The sequence below is a fragment of the Pteronotus mesoamericanus genome, unplaced genomic scaffold, assembly GCF_021234165.1.
Source record: "Pteronotus mesoamericanus isolate MK-2021 breed Mesoamerican mustached bat unplaced genomic scaffold, CSHL_Meso_final contig_263, whole genome shotgun sequence".
Taxonomy (NCBI): domain Eukaryota; kingdom Metazoa; phylum Chordata; class Mammalia; order Chiroptera; family Mormoopidae; genus Pteronotus; species Pteronotus mesoamericanus.
The window spans coordinates 13647815-13665086 of record NW_026555112.1 but is presented as its reverse complement, the minus strand read 5'-3'; the positions used below and the strand labels follow the sequence as shown (position 1 = coordinate 13665086).

Genomic DNA, 17272 nt, shown 5'->3' with positions numbered 1-17272 from the left:
CAGCCTTCCTGGACCCTGCAGCCACATGAACGCCAAGTTTTCACTATTTTCTCCCTCTCTGCTCTTTCCCCTCAGGGGACACTGACTGCCACCGCGGTTCAAGGGCCTTGGACCCTGCTTTTCCAGGGCTCGGTTTGGGAAGTAATCTCAATCTCAGTACACTTCATGTAGCATGGGTCCAATATCTTTCCTTTGACTGACGGACTGTTTAATTTGATAACTGTTGGCAAACTGCTACCAGGGGCCAGGCACTGTCCCTGTGTGAGGGAGCTCTGTGGGTTTTCGGGGCAGGGCTGGGTTTTCACAGAGCCACACTCAGGAGGATACTAGGTGGATGCAGTGGGGAGCCAGGGCCGTACTCTGCTGCCCTCACTGAGGTGGTGTCTTGTTTCTGCAGGGCCCCTGGGAGCAGTGCCAGCTTCTGACGCGTGCCTCGGTGTTCGCCCGCTGCCACTCAGTGGTGGACCCTGAGCCTTTTGTGGCCCTGTGTGAAATGACTCTGTGCACGTGCACCCAGGGGCTGAGATGCCCTTGCACGGCCCTCCTGGAGTACGCCCGGGCCTGTGCCCAGCAAGGGATAATATTGTACGGCTGGACCGAGCAGAGCGTGTGCCGTAAGTCACTGCCCTCTCGCCGTGGATGGGGAGGTGCTCGGCATCTGGGGAAGAGTAGGGTCTGTCCTGGAGTGTCCCTGAGGAAGCTCTCAGCCTGTGTCATAATTGTGTCCCTTTGCCATACCCCAGCCAGAGAGCGCCTGCAAAGCCGCCACATTTCTGGACCCAGCTCCTGCATGGCCCCTGCCCTTTGTCACCCGGCCATAGAGTGCTGGCCCACAGAGGGAGTCCCCTCCCTTCAAGGCTGTGATGAGGCTTGAAAGGCCTTCCCAGGGTCTCCGTGCCATTTCTCATGTCATGCCGCACGTGGCTCCCCCTGCCTCCCCCAGAAAGTCCATCTCGTGGACACAAAAATGTTCTCTGCCTGCAACCAGAATCTCGGCGGCGCGGCAGCTTCAGTTAGTGTCTTTGCTGACTGCCTGTCTGAATTGATGAAGCACAGGGAGTGGACAAACCGTCCACGGGTGATCCTGGAGATCCTGGCAGGCTTTTATTAAGTTCCTCCCTTTCATTAAATCAGCCTCCTGCCCTCCAGGCCTGGGGCTCACCATTCCTTCCGCCTCACCTCATGGCGCCTGTGGTTTTGATTTTCTAATCTCATTGGGTCCCTAGTCATTGACATTCTCACCATCCCCAAATTATCATGATTAAGGAGGAGCTTGTCCGGTCACCCTGAAAGAAGCCTCCTCTCTCCCCCAGACTTTCCACTGATCAAAACTGTGCAGATGAACAGCAAGTCTGCAATAATTACACAGGTCATATGGACTGATACGATGGGGGAGCCAGGCAAATATTTATAGCACACACACAGTTTCCAGTTTGCATTTTTCAGCGTATAAGTTAGAGCTTTTCGTGTTTGCTGTGGAATGTGAGAAAGGTGGCTGTTAGGCACTGACTGGTTTCTCCTCTGTAAGGTGGAGGGATTTTTTTTTTTTTTTTTTTTTTTAGGTCTTTGGAGGTAGGACAGGGGAGATACCTGATGTTTTTTGGATGAGATGGGGTTTGGAGCAATTGTTTGGTGTCATGAAACCCAGAAAAGAGCTCTGGTCCTTCAGTTGACCTGAGTGTCAGTCAGCCAGGGGGCTGGAGAGAGAGGAGAGCCAGCCCTCGTGCACAAGCTGCTGGGTCCATCGGGGAGGACAGATGTTTAGGTGACACGCTCTGAAGGCAGTCCTGTAGCACAGCGAAAATAAATACAGGGAAGGTGGGTGTGAATGCTATATGCCCTGAGCATTTGAGTGAGGCCAATTTTATGAGAGAAAGGGGCCCTCAGAAGAGAATGTGATGAGGATCTCATTTACTCCTTGCTTGGCCCCGGGAAGCCATTTATTTTCAACCTAGAGGGATTTGGTATCATCCCGGGCGGGGGGTGTTTAACAGAAAGGGACAGAGCACAGGGGTACAAAAAAATGCCAAGTTGTCCATGAAGAACAGATGACCAAGAGGAAGGGGTGGTGGTCCCAGGTGACGCTGCTGGGTCTTAGCCAGGCTCTGCAAGATGACAGATGTGTCTTCAGGGAAGGCATGGTTGGGTGGAAGGGACATTGGCCATTGGGGTGGTATTGGAATAGAGACGGCCCCTGGTCCCCTGAAGACAGAGCCCCAGAGGGGAGCAGACCAAGGCGGCATAAGTGCGCTGTGGCTTGTGAGATGCTGCGTGGAGGGAACTGCTCTGGGGGGACTCCTGAGCTTTCTCTTTCAGGACCAGCATGCCCTGCCGGCATGGAGTACAAGGAGTGCGTGTCCCCTTGCACCAGAACCTGCCAGAGCCTGCACATCAATGAAGTGTGTCAGGAGCAATGTGTGGATGGCTGCAGCTGCCCTGGTAATAAACTTCCCACTTTATTTACTCATCTGAGGCCTTGCCAGTGCTCTTGGCTTAGGGAAGCCAGATGAAAGCCACTTGTGTCTGCTCCCCATCGCTGAAATCAGAGGCCTTTTATTTATTTTTGAAAAGTCTTCATACAGAGTGGTCAGGATTGAGCTGGTATTTATTTTTAATTTATGTTTTCCTGTTGTACACATCCATGAAAGCACCTGTGTCTACGAAACAGAAGGATGGCTTAGGTGCCAACAGTGACTTTGTTTGGGGAGCATGTGGCCCAGTCTGATAGCAATTTTGTAGGAAGTCATTCTCAGGAGGTACTTTGTGAGCTTTGGTGAAAAACCCTGTTAAATTAGTAAGAGCGAGTCCTGTGTGTTTTGACTCATGACTTCCCTACCGGAAGACCTTGAACAAAACTCTTGCCTTGTTTTCATCTTTAAAATGGAGATGAATTATCTTACCCCCTCTCATTGCGTAAATGCGAAAGGTAAACGTCCCACAAGTTCTTTGAGCTTCTTGGAAGAAGTCCTCGGCCTAGACTCATGACTTCCTTTCTGAGAGACCTTGAACAAAACTCTGACCTTGAACAAAACTCTTTCCCCATTTCCTCATCTGGAGAGTAGAGACTAACAATCCCCCTCCCTCATGTTGCCCTAATGGGAGAGATTAACGTCACAGAACAAGTTTTGGGGCTTCCTGGAAGAAGCCCTAGGCTGATGATCACCCATGGGGATTCTATAGGTATGAGATGAATAATGATTATGAAAAGGTTGAGTCTGTGCCTTGATGTCCTTGAACTCAGAGGGACAGCTCCTTGATGAAGGCCGCTGTGTGGAAAGCGCCGAGTGTTCCTGTGTACATTCGGGGAAGCGGTACCCTCCAGGCGCCTCCCTCTTGCGAGACTGCAACACCTGGTAACTGGTGGTCTGGGACAGCTGCCCGGGGGCTGTGGAGGGGAAGCTGGGGGAGTACAGGCAGTGGCAGGTGGAACAGGACCTGGCCTGGGCTGAGGGAGCAGAGCTGGGGATGGGGGGAAGTTTGGGGGAAGCGCAAGGAAGTCAATGATAGAAAGCTAGGATGATATTACAGATATACCTAGAAGGGGCAGGGTCAGGGAGGGAACGACTTTACATACAAACAAGCTTTAATTTAGCTTTCCCCCAAATTAAACTACACTGTGATAAATAGCTCTTTCTTCCTGGACAGGGAGTATATGACAATCAGCAAGCCACAGACAGTTCTTTGCTCCTTGAGATCACTTATCTACTAGGTGGAAGGAGGCAGCGGTGCCCGTGGGAACTCCTGCAGGCCTGCCCTCCAGGGTTCTCTGCAATCAGCCAGGCCTAGCTTGCTTAGCTCAAATCATTTCCTCAGGAAGCTCCTCTGGATGTTTCCTCTGGTTAACGTCACCTGCCCCTGCACACGGGGAATATAATGCCTCCTTTCGTTTCCAGGCCTCCCTCTTCTCTTTGCTGTCTTTCCCTGCCTGGCAGTCTTCCGGGGTCTCCCTGGGGCTGCTGGACACGATTCTCAGTGACCTTTTCCACAGCTTTTCCATCCTCTCTTCCATTAGCTCTGTGTGTGTGTGTACATGGGTGTGCACACGTGCCCTGGCGAGATTGGGGGGAGGAATTTGATTGCTTAGTGCCTGGGTACGGACATAGGGTCCCCTAGCTTTTTTGGTTTGTCTATTTCTCTTCAAAGTTTCTTCCCTTTGGCACTATCTCCAAGGTTCCTCTGTGGCCATAGCCCTGTCCTGTACATGTTTAACCTCATATAGACCCTCCAGCATCAGCGCCTTTCCTCTCCCAGATCCCTTAGGGGCAGTGGTATCTGTGGGGAGCACCCAAACTGTCCATGTACCTGTGTTTACAGAACCACCCATGACCTGTGCTTTTCTCCCCAACAGCATTTGTCGAAATGGCCTGTGGATCTGCAGCAATGAAGAATGTCCAGGTACGCGACCTTTTGCTCATCCTCTGCCTCTCTGAATGGAGAGGTATGTCCTCCCTTACTAGCCACACATCAAGGCAGGGAGAAGGTGGCCTCTCTGTGTGGGCTGGAGGCAACCCCTTGACCAGAGCTCTGGTTTCACATACCAGCTGAGCTATAACCCACTCCTGGGCCAGCTGAGGGAGAACGCACCTGGGCTAAGGTTTCATTGTTCTTTTCTCATGAGAAAAGGATTAAAAAGGATTAAGGTTGAATGAGTTATAAAAACTGTAAGGTCATGGTTGACTAAACAAAGATGACTCAAGTTCTTTGGGAAATTAAGAGGAAGAAGGGTCTATCAATTCTGGTAATTCTCTAAGCTTGAAGTGAGAATTTCTGGAATTTCTGGAATTTCTGGTATGCCTGATATGAAGACCTTGGCATGGCCCAAGAGTTAGGAAAATCAGACCACTAATGATTCCCCTTATCCTGTCCTCATGGAAAATCTATTTAGGAAAAGTCGTCTTATAATCTCTGCCTTTTACTTTCTCTTCTGTTTGGCCCCAAACTCTATATTCTATTTACTGCAAACTTTGCCCATTAGAAGCTCCCTTCTGTCTCACTCCCCAATGCCTGGGGCTCTTCTGACAATTCTCCCCTTTGTGGTCATTCATGTGATGTTTGCTAAGTGTTAGGCCATATGCTAAACACTTTATGTGTAGTGCTTCATCACAACAACCTATGAGGCAGGTATAATTTATTCTCATTTTACAAAAGAGGAAACAGACCCAGAGAGGTTAAATAACTTGCCCAAGATTACACAGCTGCTAAGCAACAGAGACAAGACTCAAATTCACAACTGTCTGACTTCTACTTTTGCCCTTCCCTTTACTTTCCCTCCTAGTCCTTGATTTGTTGCTTTGTAGGAGGGTCTTCCTCATCCTTCATGAGTCCTAGAGAGGCCTCAAGCTTAGTTAAAGACCAGCTCAGCCTCAACTTGTGTGGTAGATACTGCTTTGTGGGTCTCCATGTTTCTAGAGTGCAATAAAAAATTGCAAAGCATACAGCTAGATAACCGTTTTCCTTTCCTGTGGCCCCAAGAGGCCACATTGGCTTTGGTAGGCTAATAGGGGGTTGAGCTTGGACACTGGGAACCTGTTTAGTGTCTGTGGCTTTACAGTTGCTGAAGATCTTACCCAGTGCCTGCTATACTGTGAAAAATCTGGAACTAGCTGAAAAGTGGGCATGAGGGGTAGGTCAATTAATTTGGACCAGGGATGGCTAACTAGCCAGTTTGTCTTCTGTGCAATTCTTGAAGGAAGTATAAAGGATGAAAGATTCCCTTTGCAAGTGATATCAATGCTCCAATTTAACACAATTATACCCCATGAAAGACTGAGGAACCTGTTGAAAGACAGATAAGGTTGCTGCAATTGACCTGTGAAAAAACTTTTAATATCTAAATAATAAGCATTTCTTGTATGAGATCTGTTATCCACAGTAGGTGGAATCAGGAATTCATCTTATTGTGTTTTGTCAGATTGACTATCAGATTAGGAATTCTTAATAACCACTTTCTATAGGGAAGGCCTTCCATCCATCATCCATCCATCCATCCATCCAGCAGTTACTTGAACACCCACTGTGTACATGATGGAATGCTTGGTCTGGGGTAGGCAATAATATCCATTGGTCTTAAATTCAAAAATTAGAAAATAGTTTTGCTGAGGATACAAGAGATTTTCTTGAAGCTTGGATGGGAGGATAACCAGCTCCAACTGTGCAGTCTACTGAGTGGTTTGATATTTTGCCAATCCCACTACTAAGCTATTACTCTGCATATTCAAAGCCTTGGCTCTGACCTTCTGTATTTAGTTCTGGAGTTTAGTTGGTTGTTGCTTCCCAGTGCATTTCAACCTATAGCACACAGGTATGTTTATAAACCTTGCCACGACTCAGCTGTAAGTGGGGCTATCTTATGTTCCCAGTGTGATGATTGCTGGTAGAGCTTCTATTGGGAAGGTTCTAGAAGGGGATATAGTTGGCTCTGCTAGAGAAGCAATGAGCAGACTGGTAGACTGGGGCTTCTTTGCAGTCCCTGGAAGAGCTGATGTTGTGGGTCTCAGAAACAGAGAGCTGAGTTTTGATTCTCTGGAATTAGAGGATAGCGTGCTAGTTGACTATTGCTGTGTAACAAATTATCCCCACATGTAGCAAACAACACACATTTATGATCTCAGTGTTTCTGCATGTTATGAGTCTACATGTGGCTTAGCTAGGTGCCTGTGTCCCAAGGTCTCTCATGAAACTGGTTAAGTTATTGTCTGGGCTGTGGTATTACCTGAAGTCTCCATAGGGGTGAGGGGGTCACTTTGAAGCTGACTCATGCGATGATTGGCAGGCTTTGGTCCATCATTATGTGGACCCCTCCATGGGGCTGCCTCCTGACATGACAGCTGGCTTTCTCTAGGATGAATGATGTCAGAGAGAGTGAGGGAGAGCAGCCCAGTCACAAGCCATGGTCTCTTAAAACCCTGATCTCCAAAGTGACATCCTTCACGTCTGCTGTGTTATATTTTCTAGAAATAAGTCAATATGTCTGTCTATACACGAGGTGAGGGGATCACAGAAAGACATGAATACAGTATGTGGGGACTATGGGAGGCATCTTAGAAGCTGCCTAGCAGAGAGTGTTGTGTGTGGGGAGTGGGAGGGAGAAAAAGTTGCCCAGCTGACTGTCCGTCTATTTGGGGAGGGGCTGGTGCTTCTGTGACATGCTCCTGCTATCTTCATTGCTCACTCGCACCTCTATTTTGGTTAGGAACTTAGGCAGCCCAGGCAAAAACCGTGGTTTCCTCATAGACTTCAGACTCCCTTTCTGTGGCCCTGAGCCTCTCTTCCCTTCCTCTGCAAAACACACCTCTCAGAGAAGCTCTGATAACTTAGTTCTCACTGAACCATAAATGCTTGCTTAGAGTAAATGAGGAAGGAGTGTGCCTGTTAATAGAGACCACTCCTTAAACAAATAAAGCTCTGGTTGTGGAATTTCAAACTCCCAGCGGAGGAGACTTTTCTGCTGGGAAGGTGTAAGTGGAGGACTTTCCATTTGTGGACCGAATCCTACAAGCGTGGATTTGGGATTCCAGCGCGTTCACAGGGCTGAGGATGTGGCCTTGAGGACTCAGGTAGCCTGGCTGGAGTTCCAGGTCCACCGCTCATTAGCTGGGTGACTTTTGGCAAACTGCTTAATCATTGGCAGCCTCAGTTTTCTAATCTGTTAAATAGGGATAATTAATAGCTGCTTCATCCCATGGAAGCTGTTGTGACTTGATGCATGGCGAGTACTCAGTAAATGTTAGCCATTTTCATCTTTACAACCAGAGCTGTTTTATTAGGCAGGGTCAGGCACACACCTGCAGGAGCCTGGAATGGGGAGGGGTGGTGTAAGGTGGGGTGTGGCTGGGGCAGGTGGGGCAGGAGGGTGAGACTGAGCCAGAACCTGCCTTGGGCTTGGTGGTGTGGGAGGCCCGTGGGCCTGCCCAGTCTGGAGGGGGTGGGTAGGGCCTTGATGCGCTTGTTACACATTTGGTTTGGGATAATTTCTAATGCGTTCTAACACAGGGAAACTTCCTTCCTGGCTAACAGAGACAGTGATGAGTAAACCAGGGCCCATGCCTGTCCCATAGAGCATGCATTTCTCGGTACCAGGGAAAGTCTGCTGCGGCCAGCCCCGGCCCATGCTGGGTTTCTGGACTCACACCTTCAGGATAGGCCCGCCCATGGCCGCTTACAGTCACAGCTTTCCTCCGCTCAGTCTGCATAGCCAGACCCAGCTGCCCACGTGGGCCCAGGATCAGGAGGACATCAGGCTTGGGCCTCCTGAAATCAGGCTTATGAGAAGCTGCAGGAGCTGGCCCAGGAGGCACTACTGGGCGGTGTCAAGTGTTCTGGGCTCTGGAGCCAGGCAGGTGCCCATGCGCAAATCTCTGACTCCTTTGGGGCCCTGGGCAAGTTTTTCTCTGTGCTTTAGTTTATGTATCTATAAACTCGGGCTAATAATGACCAACCAGCTCAGGGGAGCAGTAAATGAGATGATACCCACAGAACACTTAGAAATGTACTTTGTACATTTGGCTGAGATTATGTGATTGTGATTTAGAGGCAGGCTTTGGTGAATATTTACATTGGGAGGAAGTCTGAAATGCTTTGCTAAATGTCTCTGGGCTGCTGCTTCTGTAGCTGCCTGGATAAGGATGGAAGTCGATGAGCTGAGCAGAGCAGCCCTTGTTGCAAAGAAAAGGATTTGTTTAGAAGAGAGAACTTGTCTCCTCAGACTTTTTTTTTTTAAATTTTATGTTTTTTAATTTTATTTTTAGTGAGGGAGCATTTTTATTCATGTAGTGGATCTGCTTTAACTTCCGGTTGTTCTACTTCTTGTTATTTTGAGAATCACCTGCTTTTCATTCATTCACTAAACTTTTTTTTAAAAAAAAGATTTTATTTATTTTTAGAGAGAAGGGAGGGAGAAAGGGAGAGAGAGAGAAATATTGATTTGAGAGAGAAACATCGATCGATTACCTCTCATATGCCCCCAACTGGGTATGTGTCCTGACTGGGAACCAAATGGGCGACCTTTTGGGCTTTGTGGGATGGCACCCAACCCACTGAGCCACACTGGTCAGGGCCATTCACCAAACTTACAGTGCCTACCCTCTTTGGCTGGCGACGGGCCCGCTGTTTACTGGGGGCTGCCTTTGGCTGCCTAACTGACTGGGAATGTCTTTGGTATCCTGCCGGCCCGGGGCAGAGGATGGGTGGGCCATGCCATGTGGCCCATTGTTCTGGCTGATGTTCGAGCTCCCAGGGCTACCTGCCACCAGCAGCTTACCCACCCAGGTCTCTGGGTTTCCTGTGCTTGCAGCTCCATCCCTCAATTGTACCAAGGAGATAAGCTAAATAAAATATTTAGATTCTTGATCTTCGAGAAACTTTGGAACATAAATCACTAGGGGTCAGAACAGGAAATCAAATCAGGGGGTTGGATTCTAGCCCTGAACGTTTTGCTTTCGAATGTCTGCACATTCCCTTGTTGACCCCTCTTTTCCTGGACATGGTCAAAGATAAAGGAAGTCCAATTTCTCACCCAGATAAGAGTACTCTTGAGAAAACAAAGGTTGGAGGAAAAATCCTGCCCATTTTGCTTAGCAGAGCCAAAACATTTGAAGGACATATCACGGTGCTTGCAGAGTAATGGTGGTTTCTGAGGAACAGCTGTTTAAAAAAGGCTTTCCTGTGGCAGAAGTGGATTTGGGATTCCAGTGAGTTCAGTCAGCTGCGATGGACCTGGTCCCTTCCTCATTCCCTGTTCTGCTCTGACTTCCATGGACAGGGACCCTCACTCCTGCCCTTCCTGAGGACAACGCAGTGGGAAGGCACGATCTGTTTGTTCCTACTCACAGCTCTTCTGACTCCAAATGTGCGTGATTTTTTTACCCGCCCCCCCGTCCCCCACCAACCAGTTCTCGGACTTTCTGGACACCCGCTGGGCGTCCTGTAATTCAATTCAACTCTGACAGTAACTACCAGAGTTGGCACAGACCATACAGGTGAAGGGCTCAGTCCCACAGACAGCTGCCACTTCAGATGCCAATCACAAGGATTGGAGCCTTAGGGCACCTACTTCTGTGACTTGGCTGTAAATTGGGAGTTCCTACAATACCTTCTTCAGGTTCAATAATTTGCAAGAATCGCTCCCAGAACTCAGGCAAACACTTGACTTGCTATTACAGGTTTTTTTGTTTTTGTTTTTGTTTTTTTAAACAAAGGGTATTATAAAGGATATATAGGGCGAGGTTTGCAAGGGTTCTGAGCAAAGAAGCTTCTGTCCCCGTGCGGTTGGGGTGTGCCATCTTCTGGCATGTGGATAGGTTTACCAACCTGGACACTTTTCAGACAGTTGTTTTGGGGTTTGAAGGAGGTTTTATGATGTAGGCATGACCCATGCAATCAATGTGAAGCCAATCTCCAGCTCGTTTCCCCTCCCTGGTCGTTGGGAGGTTGGAGGTGGGACCGAAAATTCTAGTCCTCTCTAATCATGCCTTGATCTTTCTGTAATCAGTCCCCATCCTGAAGCTCTGTAGGGACCTGCCAAAAGTGGCTTCATTAGAACAAAAGACACTCATTTAAGCCAGGGTATTCCAAGGACTTTAGACACTCTGTGTCAGGAACCAGGGACAAAGACCAAATATATATTTCTTATTATCGCGGAAGGTGATGCTGATGAGAATGGTCTGGGGCCTCCCTACGTGTTCCTGACTTATTCCAGGCCGAGTGTGCCCTCCTGCCCCATGCCATACTGGAAGGGGTCAGCTGCCCTGGGGGCCGGGCAGAGGGACAAAAGCTGGGCTGTGCACCCTGGCCTGACGCCTGCCTCCCGCACCTCCCACCGGAGGGCCAGGCCTGGATTTAAGGCTGTGAGACCTGGCCCCTGCCTGCGCCTGCTCTGCCTGCCTTTCATTGCAAATATGGGCATGAGGGGGCGGGCAGCGAGTGCCTGTGGAGCCTGCCTTTGACAGGGAGGCAGCTGGATTCTCCCTGTGGCCTCTGGGGGCCCCTGACTCTGTGACAGAGCCCAGCACCAGCTATAGGACCCTCCCAGGGGAAAGTAGATCAGTGCCATGGAGGATAGGCCTCTGCTGTTTGGGAGTCAGGGGTACTTCGGCGGGCAACGAGGGCCCCCTACTTTATGGGACAGCCACGGTGTGTATCTATATTTTTCTACAGAGTAGGAAGCAAAATGAAGGGAAATGCATCAAGGGAGCGTGGGAAGCAGATGCCTGCTTCAGCTCCATTGGGTCATTGTGGGCCTTGGAGACGGGGTTGTCTAAGCTGGGGTGGGCCAGTGGGCTGGTGAGACTGGCAGAGGCCCCCTGCGTGGATGCTCTCCAGGATGTGTGATCTCTGGTCCAAAGTGCACTGGGTCAACAGCGCGGGGCCTGGGGGAGGATAGAGTAGTGGTTGGGTGTGTGTGGGGGGAGGTGAGGTGAGGGCCCTGAGTTGCAGGGTGATGAAGGGGAGTCCTTGTCCCCACCCAGAAATGTGTCAGCCTGGGCACAAATGAGGAGCTGGCTCGGGTTGGGGTGAGATCATGGACAGATGGCCTCTGGGCCATTGAAGCCACAGCATGGGCTCAGCCATGAGGAGGTCTCATGGCCGGTCTTCCACCGAGGGAGCGAGGGCGGGTCCTGACCTCTGCCCTGCCGAGCTTGGTTGGCCAGGGCCCTGCCTCCTCCCTCTCTCATCAGCCCTCCTGGCCGGCCTTTCTGCTCGCCTGCATTCAGGGACCCTCCCGGGTGCGGCCGGTCCTGGAGCCCCCACGATGCTGGTGCAGAGGAGGGCCTCTCCTTGGGCGGTGCGCTCTGCAGGCTCCGGGTGCCTGACCCCAGCGGAGCCAGAGGTCCTGGGAGTGGCTGGGAGGAAGGACCAGGAGTCGTGGTGAGCCAAGAGCTGGGAGCTGTGAGCCAGGAGCTCTGGGTTCTGGTCCTGGCTCTGCTACTGAGTGTGGCTCCGTCACTTCCCTTAGTTGCCTGCCTTGATAAATCGGGCATTGAATCGAGTGATCCAATGGTTTGAGGAGCAGTGCCTGACTTGGTCTTCTGGTAGAACTCGCAGACAGTCTTGGCATTTTGGTGGGGGGCACATCGTGCCGGCTTCCCTCTTTGCCACTCCAGACTCTCCCTCCTCCTCCCGCTCTCCCCCTCCTCTGTGCCCCTGCAGGAGACTGTCTCATCACAGGACAATCCCACTTCAAGACCTTTGACGACAGGTACTTCACCTTCAGCGGGGTCTGCCAGTACCTGCTGGCCCGCGACTGCCAGGACCGCTCCTTCTCCATTGTCATAGAGACGGTGCAGGTGAGCTCTGCCAGGGGCTCACCAGGAGGCAGACCGCGGAGGGGCAGGGTGGGGCAAGGGCTTCCGTCTTTCCTAAGCTGCTGTGTACACATGTGTACTTCATTTTTCTAGAGATTGGAGCCAAGATGAGGACATATAAAGTGCACAGGGCTTCCCCTGAGGGTCAAAGTCCCCGATTTGCTTGGGAACAGTAGGCCCAAGGAACAAGATTAATCAGAGGCCTGGGGTCCCTTAGGGGAGGCCAGACCAAAACGGGAAAGGACCTAGGAGCCATAGGAAGCTGGGCAAGGGGATAGACTGGGCTCAGGGCCTTCTTGTCGCCCAACTCCAGGGGGCACCATCGGCAGAGGTCGAGCTGTGAGAATGGAGTTTTCCTGTGTGAGAAAGTCAGAGGCTGTCTGGGGTTGGAGTCTTTCTCTGAGTCTGTGGGTCCTGGACCGGGGCTCTGGGCTGGCAGGGGTGTAGTGACATCGCTTACATGTCCCTCCTGGCAGTGTGCCGAAGACCCTGATGCTGTCTGCACCCGTTCAGTCATTGTCCGCCTGTCTAGCCTGCACAACAGCCTGGTGAAGCTGAAGCATGGGGGAGGAATCGCCATAGACGGCCAGGACGTCCAGATACCCTTCCTTCAAGGTGGGTCCCTCATCCTCACCCACAGCACCCGCCACTCAGCAGCACCCGCTGCTGCTGCCTCTTCTGCGGAAACGTGGGAGAGTGCTGTCACTGGAGGGCAGGCTGGGTACCCTCAGCATCCATCCTGCAAGAAAGAAGGGCTTCCTGGAGGAGGAGGACAAGTGGAGGGAGACGGCCAGATGCTGGATATGAGGAGGCTGCTCTAGGCCTGGGAGGAAGCGTAGAGGGGCAACGGAACCAGAGGATTCTCACTTAGCTTGACTCAAAGGGGAGAATTGAGGGCTGGGTTTTGTGTTTCTGGTTCTACTTTGAGGTGGAAAAGGGTCAGAGGCTGTTACTGAGAGGCTGGGGCAGGGGAGGGCACAGGCTGGTGATGAGTAAGACCCTAGGATGTCATGGGGCAAAGCCAGGTGACCCTATGACCTGTGACAGGAAAAGACCTACCTGTCCAGTGATTTGCAAGGCGCCACTTGTCCTTTTGCCTGGATAATCTCAACCTTCACGCTCAAAGTGGCTCTCAGACCCTTCTCTCTTCTTCATGGCCATCGGCCACCCCGGGGCCCATTTCCTGGCATTGCACACTGCCGGTGACCTTGGGCCAGTGGGCACACAGCATGTTTGTATGTTAGTTTAACGCTGTATGCATCTGCCCATAAGGTGACAAGTTCCTCCAGGCTACACAGCATCGTTCACCTGTGAAGACTGAGTAATTTAGCAGAGGGGCCCAGGGAACGCTCAGGTGTTGGGGGTTCCATGGAAGACAGATCCTCGGCTCAGGACACCTGTGCACAGGCCTCTGCCGCCCTCTTGTGGCAGTAGGGGGAATGGCAGGCTACAGTAAGAATACGGAGGCAATTTCTTGGGGAATCCTACTTGCACTTCACCCATCCTGATCGCCCTTCCTCCTGAGATCCCCTTAAGGTTCATGGCCATCTCCATCTTCCCCACAACAATAATGAATGATTGCTTTCATTGCCACAGTCCTTTGTGAGACACCGCATCTCTCGCCACGGTACATCAGCCTGCCCCCACTCTGCCCTCCCCCCATCTCAGCCTAAGCTCTGTCCCTGATCGGTTTCAGGCGACCTCCGCATCCAGCACACCATGATGGCCTCCGTGCGCCTCAGCTACGGGGAAGACCTGCAGGTGGACTGGGATGGCCGCGGGAGACTGCTGGTGGAGGTAGGTCCGCTCGGATCACTGCCTCCCTGCAGCCCAGCCTTACAAAGTGCCCCTTGTGCTCTGGGCAGAGTGGCTTTGTGTGTGGGAGAAGAATTCATTGCTCCGCAGGCCCTATGCCCCCAGAGCGAGGAACAGGCCTCTCTTGTTTTGAGGGGCTGGTGCGGCTGTCTGGACCGCCTTGTTCGCCCTGGGGGTTCTCAGGTCTGGTATTCCCAAGGCCTTCGGAGGCGGTGGGCTCCCGAGGGGCTGGGAAGGGCAGATTTACTGCCCGGCCTCCTGGCTGCAGCAAGCCCTGGAAGCAGGCTACCCTCCGGGCTGCCCACTCTGGGCAGCAGGGGAAGTTGTGGCTCTTCCTGCCTGGAACCGGTTGCCCTGGGAACCAGATCCCTTACCTGGGCCCTGGGCCTCTGCAGTCCAGGACCACTTCCCCTTGTTCTCCATAGTCATGGAGTCACATCTGGAGCGTGGTCTCTATGTTCCACAGAACTTCCAGATACGTTTTTCTCTGGAAATGTCCCTAGCAGGTATTGTCACTGCCATTTTATAAACAAAGCAAGCAGGGATCCTGGGGGTGGGGAGACGTGTCCGGCACTGCACACTGACTGGCCGCAGAGCTGAGCAGCTTGCGGGTGTCCCCCTGCCTGCTAGACCAGTGCTTCTCGCCTTCTGGTCTTCAGGCGTCTTTGTAGTTTTAAAAAATTATTGAGGACCTCAAGATCTTTTATGAAGTTATACCTATTGATATTTACCTGATTAGGAATTAAATCAGAGGCATTTAAAATACATATTTATGAATTGATTTAGAAATAACAATAATAAACCTACTACACATTAGTATAAACAACATTGTTTGGTGCGGGGGGGGGGATAACTGTGTTTTCCAAAACAAAAATAAGCAGTGAGAAGGGCACCATTGTTTTACAATTCTGCAAATTTATTTAATGGCTGGCTTAATAGAAGACAGCTGGTCTGATGTCCACGTCTGCAGTCTATCTTTTGGAATATTACATGTCATGTTGCTTCTGGAAAACACCACCTCACACTTGTAGGAGAATGAGAGGGAGAGAGCTAAATAACGTCTTTGTATTATGAAAATATTTTGGCCTTGCATGACCCCTCAAAAGGGCATTAGAGACCCCCCATGGGTCCCGAGACCACGCGTTGAGAGCCCCTGCCCTCGGCCATTCCTAGCGTCCCTGGGGAGCGCCCTTCTGTCTCCCTGGGCCCCGTGTTCCTCGGGGCTGGTGGTGTAATCCTGTGATGGGTGTGTGGGGTGTCCCTGAGGAGACCCTGGTTTCCTCCATCCTGATGACATCATGTTCTCCCCCTTGTTTTAAAGTCCCTGAGAGAATTCCAAATTACCTGCCACTTTTTTTTTTCCCTTAAAAAAAAAAAAAAAACCCTTATGGCCACAGACCATAGAGCATGAAGGGATCTTCTTGTCAACCCTTCATTCACAGTTGGAAATAAAAATCCATCATTTCTGGAGCAAGAAAGTGATTTGCCCCGGGGTCTCGTGGTTATTTGGTTACAGAGTGAGGACTTGAACTCAGGTTTCTAATGCCACCTCCTGCTCACTGGTCTTGAAGGAGGTGCTCCCTTAGCCACTTCACTGTCTCACGCCCCGCTCCGCTGCCCAGACGGTGCCCTTGATCTGCGTGACTTCTTCCAAGTCTGCAGGCCCATAACATCTTATCTGGGTGGCAGTTCTCCTCAGGTTCCCCTGTTCTTTGTCTCTCTTCTGAGGAGGGATAGGAAGACCTTTCATAGGAATGGGATGCACGTTATCTTTGGGGGTGGGTTTCAGTTCAGTTAACTAAAAAAAAAGAGGACTTCATCGGTTGAGATCCAGGACAGGGGCAGATGATCCGTGGCTGTGGGAACGTCCTCTGTGTTTTGGCCTGGGGGAAAAAGGGGGGCCAGGAGGCAGGCGCATTGCCATGCGGACCCCGGAGTTTGTGGGGGCTGCACAGTGGAGGACACTAGCTGGAGCAGGGCCCTGGAGGAGCAGGCTGAGCACGTGCACTCAGCCAGAGAGGAGGCCGGCGAGGTGCTGCACGGGCTCCCCGCTCTCCATCCCTCCTGGCGAGGCATAGATGCCCTGTCCCCGAGTGCCGGGAGGCCCAGGCCATGGGGTTCTGTTGGCTGTGGCACACCACCCATCTTAGCCTTGGGCAGAGCAGTATAGGCAGCGTCCTCTCACCGTCTCGTCAGAGGTGTCACTGATCTGAGGTTTAGTTCAGACAGCAAGCGTGTTCTCTAAGTCCTTGCTGAGGGGCTCATGAAGGGCTGGCGGCCAGCCCTGGCCTGGTGTCCACCCCCTCTTCAGCCCCGGGGGAGCCGACCCCTGAGACAGACCAAGGAGATAGAGGGAGATAGCAGTTTAGAGAGTGGAGGGTGAGAGTGAAGGCAGGCCTGGTGGGGTGAACAAGAGGGCGCTTTGGGGCTCGGAGGTTGCTCAGAAAGAGGGGGAGAGCATGCTGAGATGTGGGCAAGGGGGGAGAGTCGTCACCAATTTGGCTGCCTTGCTCAGGGCTGGCCTTGACTGTTGGCATTGCATTTCAGCCTGCGTGGGAGGGGAGCTTCATGCCTTCATGAATTTATTCAATCATTGGTTCCAGCATTCATTTCTTCAACACATCATTGTTGCGTGTTCACAGGAACTCTCAGAGAGGCTGAGGTTGCAACAGTGAAACTAAATAGATAAGAATCCTTGCCTCATTAATTTATATTCTAATGCGGGGGGGCAGACAATACACAGAACCAACAAGTAAATGATATCCTATATCAGAAGGTGATAAGTCCTGGGGAGATAGATAAAGCAGAGAAGGGGACAAGAAGTGCCAGAGTCAGGAGGAGTTACATTTTAAATGGGGCTAAGGCCTGGGTGGCTAAGGGGGAAACACAACATTTGTAAAGGAAACAAGGAAGCATGACTCCATCCTCTTTCTCATTCGTGACATTTACTTGGGTATGTTTTTGTGGGTCTCGAACCTGTCACTGTGTTGTTCATCCTGCGTCTTGTTAAGTCAGAGCTGGAAGCTGGGCGGGGTCATCCAAGGGAGGACCGCACGGGGCCCATGCCAAGTGCGTGAAGGCCTCGGACACAGGGAGCTCATGCAGCGGCATCAACTGCATGCAGAGCTGCAGCCAGGGCTCTGGGGCCCCACCCC

The 17272-nt window shown here is 51.4% G+C and overlaps 1 protein-coding gene across 1 annotated transcript in view; it reads left to right on the top strand.

Moving 5' to 3' along the window:
- The window catches only part of VWF (von Willebrand factor), a 122737-nt gene that overhangs the window by 26615 nt on the left and 78850 nt on the right, over nucleotides 1–17272 (top strand). Inside the window, exons 7-13 of the mRNA XM_054574700.1 lie at nucleotides 398–614; nucleotides 2317–2439; nucleotides 3242–3353; nucleotides 4349–4395; nucleotides 12148–12284; nucleotides 12779–12917; nucleotides 13999–14099. Coding sequence (XP_054430675.1) covers nucleotides 398–614; nucleotides 2317–2439; nucleotides 3242–3353; nucleotides 4349–4395; nucleotides 12148–12284; nucleotides 12779–12917; nucleotides 13999–14099 — 876 coding nt within the window. The remainder of the gene's footprint in view (nucleotides 1–397; nucleotides 615–2316; nucleotides 2440–3241; nucleotides 3354–4348; nucleotides 4396–12147; nucleotides 12285–12778; nucleotides 12918–13998; nucleotides 14100–17272) is intronic.